General features: G+C 42.8%; 1 protein-coding gene across 1 annotated transcript in view; it reads right to left on the reverse strand.

The window, feature by feature from the left end:
- Positions 1-1,291: 1,291 nt before the first annotated feature.
- The window catches only part of stk40 (serine/threonine kinase 40), a 25,478-nt gene continuing 18,139 nt past the window's right edge, over positions 1,292-8,630 (reverse strand). Inside the window, exons 10-11 of the mRNA XM_048260548.1 lie at positions 5,754-5,838; positions 1,292-5,015 (exon numbers count right to left, since the gene is read on the reverse strand). Coding sequence (XP_048116505.1) covers positions 4,797-5,015; positions 5,754-5,838 — 304 coding nt within the window. The 3' untranslated portion in view covers positions 1,292-4,796. The remainder of the gene's footprint in view (positions 5,016-5,753; positions 5,839-8,630) is intronic.

An 8,630-nucleotide genomic window follows, 5' to 3' on the forward strand; every position in this document is an offset into this window, starting at 1 on the left:
CTTTCTTTTACTGTCTATGTGCTAAACCGAGCATCCAAAATGGGCGATATCAGTGCAGTTCTATTTGCACTTAATGCATCAGTGCATGTATATGCAAGCCATTGGTAAACACATCACCATGCACCTCAGACTGAGGTCTGCTTTGAATAAAGACCATGTACAGAGAACCAGACCAACAAATTGTGTTGCAACTGGAACTGGCCTTGAATGACATCATCTGAATTCCACTTTAAAGAGAGCTGGGCAGGTAAGGGGCGCAGCCCCAAAACAGTCTTATTTAACATAGCACGCTGATCGGGTTTCTGCTGGAACTTCAAACATGATTGAGTGTGTATGTGTGTCTATAGGTCGCTTTCTGGATGGATGGGTGTGTGTGGGCAAATCCAGCTTCAGTGAATTAGTCTTGTGCTGACCTGTAGGACTTGGTGAGAGCTCAACAGGGCCAAGACAGCAGGAGAAACAGCAGGAGTTCCTGTTTGGCCTGTAAACATCAGACCCAAAACACACACAATTCAAATTAAACAACTCAGGCATGGAGAGTGCAGTCAACATAGTAAGACAAACATTAAGCACACTCCCATTACTTCATGTCAGAAATAAGAACAATACCCACATCTGCAGTGACCTCAAGAGAGCCTGCAGTGATCCCATATTCAAATTCACTACAGATAACTCTGTGATCCATGTGCTAAATAACCAACATAACCAGTTTAGGATCTGGTTGGTCTATAGATCATTTTAGAGAAAATTCCGTTTTTTCCCCCCTTCCATGACTCATATTCCTCCCCACACTGCTGCATGGTTCCTCTAGAGGGTAGAGATGGGCAGCTGTGGCCTACTGGTTAGCACCTCGGACCTGTAACCGGAGGGTTGCCGGTTCAAACCCTGACCAGTAGGCACGGCTAAAGTGCCCTTGAGCAAGGCACCTAACCTCTCACTGCTCCTTGAGCGCCGCTGTTGATGCAGGCAGCTCACTGCGCTGGGATTAGTGTGTGCTTCACCTCACTGTGTGTGTGTGTACACTGTGTGCTGTGTGTGTTTCACTAATTCACGGATTGGGATAAATGCAGAGACCAAATTTCCCTCACGGGATCAAAAGAGTATATATACTTATACTTCTCACTCAAACTATTTGGCCTCCAAGATCAGATTTGTTGAGTCAGCTGCGGTCTAGGAAAGAAAGATGTTTGGGAAAGGGCGCCCTCTGTTGGATAAACGTTAAGCAACAATCAGATCATGCTTGGGAGATTTCAAGATTATTCCTGGAAATAAAAGAATCTGGCAAAAGTGGTTCCATATCAAAGTTTATTGCTGACATGCATGTAGAGATCTGATGAAGTACAAAAATATCTAAATAATTTGTCTTTTATACAAATTTGTTTTCATCTCTGTACAATTACCCAGTTTGTCTTTTAGATAGATACCCAACCAACCAAGCAGCTTACAACACCAAACTTGCAGATTTTAGACCAATTTCCACCACATTTCCACCAATGACAATATCTATTTCCAGTTTTAGTATTACGCAAATTAGATATTAGGTTCTACCACATGAAAAACAAAGAATATTCACTCACAGTATGGTTCTTGTGGACTTTGTCCTCATAGTGCTATTATCTACTTGACCCATAATTAATTTGAAAACAATTACCTTTTTAAATTTCTGGCCTCATTCTAATGTCATGGTTGTGTGGCAAACCTTTCAAAAACCCATCATGCACATCTTCTACATGTAGCTCCACAAACATTTTTACACTTATCATGCATCAAATCGGTTCTGAAGTCGGGACTCCCATTAACAACCACATGAAAACCAGCTACAAGCAAAGAGAACATTTCAGCTCATCTCAGACAGTGATTTTTGTCGTGGACACGTCTTTCTACGCGGCTACAAGAACAGGCAACACACTTAAAAAAAACACCACTGATGTTTTTTTTTTTTACCCAGGAAACCTACAGATTGAGTCTATATGAGAGACAGCTATGATGTTCACTGCACACTCACTCACTTTAAAAAGCGATTGGGGACAAGTGTGGCGAGTTACCAGCTAATCCAGCGAAGAGCCTTGGTGGTTGGTCACGGATGCCTTCTCTAATGGTTTCACTGACACTATCTAGCACGCGACAACACGGCTTTTCACGTCAAAAGAATTCACATTGATGTGGGAGACAAAACTAATGCTTTTCTTTCCCTCCTCATTGCCTTATGGTGGTGACACGACGAAATCAATCTTCTTTCGCAAGTGGACAAAAATAACGTTGGCATTGGTCTGCAGGGTGGTAGCTCACTGGACTCACACAGTTGTTGAAGCTCTACACGCATGTCGAAGCCAATGAGATGGGGGCTTGACACACTGGCCTGGAGGTGTGTAGCACTGCATGGATCTTGCACTGTCAACATATTTAAAAATCACGGCTATAAATCAAATCTACATGTGCGATTCTTTTTTTTTTTTTTTTTTTTTTTTCTTTAAACTTACTTAAAAATAGAGCTATGCACAGTCAGTCTCGTTATTAGTGTAGCTTAATCAGGAACATGTGGCAACAATTATTTCAGACATCCCCACGCCCATCCCACCCATTAAAAACAAAAATAAAAACAAACAAACAAAAAAAAAAAAAAAAACCTTCACTGAAGATAGCTAAAAACCGATACAGAAAGATCACAGCAATGGTTTACATAACAATAATAACAAGAAAAAAAATGGTGACAAATCTAGATGCGAGAAACATTGCATTGCCTTGAGGAGAGAGGAAAAAAGATAACTACATCATACATGGTGGAATAAATAAAGCAGGATATTGAACAGCACGGAGGAAATCAAAAGAAACAAAGCAAACACTTATACTTATACTTAGGCTGTTAGTTGACAGGTTACTCTGTCAGGAACTCGGGCTAATGCAAGAAACAGAAAATAAACAAACAAAAAAGGCGTTCGGGAACCTTAGCTACAGTACTGCAGGATAACACTCAAGCCCAGTGGCACCAGCTCGGAGGGGTGGACACACACACACACACACACACACACACACACAGACAGACAGACAGACAGACAGAGACAGAGATCTTCAGTTGCTGATGGTACATGAAGACGCACTATACTGCAGCGACTGCAGTGTGGAAAACAACGGCTGGCCTGGGTCTGGGTAAACCCAGCTGTCACAAGCTCCTCCACCCTAGAGCATTGAGCATTGAGTAAGACTGCTGGGAGGACAGCTTTTTCAGAACCCTCTTACGGCTTTACTGCGGTACTTAGGTTACTCCAGTAATCTACGTCCACAAGGAATAGTCTCAAATATTCTTCTGGACAGGAGTCTGAAAATGTATGGTAAGTTACAAGATACATGATTGAGATGCAAGAAGCTTAAAGAGAGCCAAATCACGTGCCACAGACAGCACTAAAGCCACTTTTGGCATCTGTGGCAACGAGTGGCAGGTTTGCCCTCCACATAAACCTTTTTAAAGTAAAAAAAAGGGCAAAAGAGTGGTTATGTTTGTTTTTGGGGGATAGTATACCTTATCTGGCAAATAATCACATTCAGTTATTCATTGTTTTTTTTCTTTGTCCATTTTATGCTCCCATTAAAAAACATTTTTTTTTCCATATATTCAAAATACATGACTCAGGATTTTCAGAAGACACAAGGCGGCCTGAGAAACACTGCCAAATTTACACCTCCAAACGTCTGAACTTCCTTTTCCGAGTCTAGGAGTGTTTGAGAATGGGTTAGGACATTCCTGCCATGCACTATCAATTTGGACTTAACCACCCAAACGGTCTTTAACCATTCTCAAATCAAAGAGATCTACACAAACTGCTACTTTATCAGAAGAGGGGAAGGAGAGCTTATTCAAAAGGCTGTCATTTCTTTTTGACAACAATTACGCACCAATAATGATAATAATGCTCTTTTCCTGTGCTTGAGCCATCTCCACAGCTGACTCACTGAGCACTAAATACTTAACACAACAAGACAAAACAGAAAAGACAACGAAGATGCTAGAGGTAGATTCACCGTTGTAGATACGGGTCGGAACAGTCCGAGTGTGTGCAGATGAGGAGAGGACCAGTGTCGGTCGTCACGGACACAGACCGGACCGGCCGACACAGGCCAACTGGTTTTGGTTAGAGAGAGAGAGAGAGAGAGAGAGAGGACAGAGTGTGAGTGTGTGTGTGTGTGAAGTCTAGTGAGAAGGTGTCACGTCCATGGTCAAGTGAACTCAGGGTCCGAGGCGATTCTGTGGAAAAGTGCTGGGGGGGAGGGGGCAAGGCGGAAGATGAGGGTGGGAGGGCTGCTACATGATTCCATTCTTGTATTGCTGAAAGAGTTCACAGATCGAGAGTAAGGTGGGGTGGGGTGGGCTTGGTAGCCATCCATGAACTGAACTCCAGCCTAGAACTGAGGACAGACCACAGACCTGCTTCCTCAGTAAAGCACATGGAGAAGAGAGATGCTGAAGCTGTGGAGTCGGGAGAACGTGCCGGCTGTCGTGGGGAGGGATCTTTTTCCAGAAGTCCCTTCCCTCCTCTCATCCCTCCTCTTAACACCGCAAGCCACGCTGGATCTCTTCCCTCTCGCTCTCCCCACCTTCTCTCAGGGCAAGGGCTGCTTTTGAAAGCCAATGGCATGTGTAGTTCTCCGGAGCCCCCTGGCCGCCAAACCCAACCTATTCACCAATCCAAACCCAACCCTCCCGCCCGGTTCCCCACCTCCTCCATCTTCCCCGGAGAGCAGACCAGGAGAGGAGAGGAGTTGGAGAGGGTGGGGCAGGGGCAGGGGCTGTGTGGCAGGGGCTACTTGCGCAGGTAGCGCTGGGCCAGCAGGGCAGCGTCCAGGGGACTGACGGGCTGGGCGTCCTGGCCCAGGCGTCGCACGGGCGGCACGCTGCCAAACTGCCGCTGGCTCAGGAAGCTCTTGGCCTCGTGGATAGTGTTCTTCTCCTCGGCCAGCAGCAGCTGCTGCCGCATGTAGTTCTCAAACTCGTACTGCGACGACTCCTCCGTCACCTTTGCCTGGAAAGGCCAGAGAAAAACAGTTCACACCACTGCCCTTCTGTCTGTCAAATTTGAATGCATGGCTAATATTATAGTTCATGTAATTTTTAATCAAAACCTCTAACAATTTGACTGAAGTGTATCAGAGATATTAGCCTACTTTAATCTATATATGTCTCTGCATTTACTGTAGATAATATTACAGGCTTGGTACGGCTTCTACACATTAGCCTAATTCCTGAGAATCAGACGTATGATATTGGAATTGTGAGCACCTTGCTCTGCCAGTGGAGTTGTTGACTGTTCAACTGAAATGACTGTTTATCTAGCAGTGATGGATCACAGCACAAGCTGTGAAGCTGCTGTTAATCCCATGGAACTTTCTTACTGTTGTACCTCCTCTAACTCACCATAGGGGGGCGATGACAACTCATTGATAAAGTACGAAAACATCACACAGGCCTACTTTCTCTCCCAACAGAGAATTCAGTTCAGAGATGGGAGATCAAACCAGAATGGAAGTGAAGCCAACCAAAAAATCTCCATCTTTAATCTAAATAAACTGAACTGAATAACAAAGCTGTTTTACCAAACAGGGTTGTACTATTAGACAGAAAAACCTCTATGCATTTATTCTATACATTTCACTCAGGTTTCTCCCCCCAGTTCAAACACCCCCCAAGCCTGACACCCAGCCCAGCGCAGAGCCCAAAACCAACTATACCAAACACCAGTCACCAGTTCCAGAGCGCTCACCTCCTGCAGATGCTCCGGGTGGTTCACCTGGTCGTCGATATCCGGCACCACCTGCAGAGGACCACTCAGCGCAGACACCGATTGCCTGAGGAGGGAACGCTCCCATTAGCATGCATGAGTCAGTGCGCATACACCCACACACATCGACCATGCATACAGTATATATAGACCCTTTCAACAATAAAAACAAAAACAATGCTTGAACATTCTATTTGGGTCCCAATCTACTTCCTCTGCATTAAGATAACATATGGAATGTTAAAAAGGAAGTCCTGTGGGGCCAACTATGATGCTGATAATGGAACTCTTGAAAGGGTCTATACAGTGTTACATACAACCACTGTATATACATGTATATGTTGAATTGGTGCATATAAAAGCAGGGCTAGTGTGCAGAGAAGTGCTTCTTCACTCCTAGGTTTGGTGGTGGGGACTGCGCTGGGAAGTTCTTGGTTGTTTGTATCCAGCCCCTTCCATTCCAAGGGTTTTAACAATGCTCAAAAATGCTGATTAAGCTTAAGAGTCTGTACTTCTATACAAACAACAACATAGTATAGTATATATACTCTTTTGATCCCTTGAGGGAAATTTGGTCTCTGCATTTATCCCAATCCGTGAATTAGTGAAACATACTCAGCACACAGTGAACACACAGTGAGGTGAAGCACACACTAATCCCGGCGCAGTGAGCTGCCTGCAACAACAGCGGCTTTCGGGGGAGCAGTGAGGGGTTAGGTGCCTTGCTCAAGGGCACTTCAGCCGCTTTCTACTGGTCGGGGTTCGAACCGGCAACCCTCCGGTCACAAGTCCGAAGCGCTAACCAGTAGGCCACGGCTGCCCTGAGGTGTGTGTTGCTTTCTGACTGATTGTATCCAGGGGAAAAACACACAGACACGGAGATAGTGAGGCAGGAATAGCTGGTTATGTAAATACATGGCATGGAGCTGTATCGCTAGCCGATGTGACATCTGCTCTGCTGCAACCCAACACCTGGCCCTCTCCACCAGGCAGTGATGGAGAATCCGCCCCCCTGGCAGACAGGAGGCCCCAGTAATTCACAGCAGAGCACAGGCCAGTGCCAGGGCTCACTGCACCATATGCTTTACAAGGCATGGAGGACTGACCAATATCGGGCTGGCCACATGTGTTTTTCAGTAGGCGGCACAAGCACACTACACGTTGATTTAAAATGCCATTTTTAGCAAAACATGGGCCCATGAATTTTAGTTGTGGTACTTGCCTTGTAAGCGGTAGTGTGCAGGATACGGTATGTACTCATTATGAATATGTGTTGTAAATGTGTCTGTGCACACATGAGCACATTTTTAAAAGTCCAGATGTTCCGAGTTATGCGCATCTGTTAAAAAACGTTCGATGGCTGAATAAAACAAAATGGCGCTAAATCTATAGCAGAGAACAACATGACGTACAGCACACAAGTGCATGTGTTATTTTTTTCTAGGATGGCGTCAGCACAACTTCTCTGCTCAGGCAGACGTGCGGTCCTTCCTACATAATGCATACTGGGTAGATGACAAATAGCAGAATTCAGACTGTCCATGTGTCACACACTTATAAAAAATGGCAATTGTTAAGAATTGATATGGAAATGTTGTAGGTCTGGTAGGTTCAAGTTCTGTCATATTAAATTTATTGGATTTGTATTTCACTTTTGACTTAAAATAATCATCCAAACATAAAAAATGTCATATGGTGTGACTGTCCACCATGTGTGCGAACTTCCTAAAAAGAGTGTATATCCATAAAAAGTATAATTACTTTAAAGTTTTACCATGCATATAAAATAATTGGATGTTTTTTACAACCACAGAAAGTTTTGATGTTTATGCATGTTGTCCAACTAAGTTATAATCAAATATATTTTGTCCATAAAATGGTTGTCATATGGTGTGACACTATATTGTATATTTTGACTGGGCATTCATTTGGACATTATTATTGTGAAGAGGACCCTGCTTAATCAGGAAGTAACAATAGAATGTCAGGAGTAATTGGCATGGTCAAGAGGTGAGTTCTGCTTTTTAGATTTTTATATAAAAAGCTTTGAATTGGACATCATCAATCGTGGCCAAATTTTAGTGTCTTATGGTGTGACATCATTTGCCTAAAAAGTAGCTATTTTCCACAAATATTCTTCATGAATTCTTAAAAAGCACTGCTGCCATGTGGTCAGTTGCATGCTAAATAATAGTTAGCTGTATTTAACTGTCTAGAAAATTAGCTTAACTGTCAAAATGTCATATAGTGTGACGCTGCATCATATGGTGTCACAGCTTTTTTTTTCAAGTCACACTATATGACATTTCTGTCACACCCTATGACCAAATTGCATTTTTACATAAAAGTTCTTGTAAAAACATGTTTTAAATTCAGATATTATATGTTTTTTGTTAAATCTGTGATAATTGGGAAAAAAATGTATCTGTACAATTCATATTTCTCATACTTTTTTCTTTTATGTTACCATGCCATGTAAGTTTAAAAAATAAATACTAAACTTTCATCTATTTTGCTGTTACACGCATACACCATTCATACAGTGACTTCAAAATTCATTGTTAATGATTTTATTGTCATTAAAAACCCTGTTTTGCTCTGACACATGGTGGAGTGGTGCAGTTCATCATATGGCGTGACACCATATGATTTGGTGTGACATTAAATAATGTCACAAAAAAGACTTTATAATTGAAAAATCATTAAAACATCAATAGCACACAAAGGAAATGGTATCTGCAAGAACCTCAAGAATTTTGAGTGAGTTCTTACAAGAAATATCAGAATTAAGCTAAAATATCTGGTTACACTTAGGAGCATTCTCCACCTTGTTAAATTTTAGGTTTTTCTTCTAAATAT

The sequence above is a fragment of the Alosa alosa genome, chromosome 13, assembly GCF_017589495.1.
Source record: "Alosa alosa isolate M-15738 ecotype Scorff River chromosome 13, AALO_Geno_1.1, whole genome shotgun sequence".
Classification (NCBI taxonomy): domain Eukaryota; kingdom Metazoa; phylum Chordata; class Actinopteri; order Clupeiformes; family Clupeidae; genus Alosa; species Alosa alosa.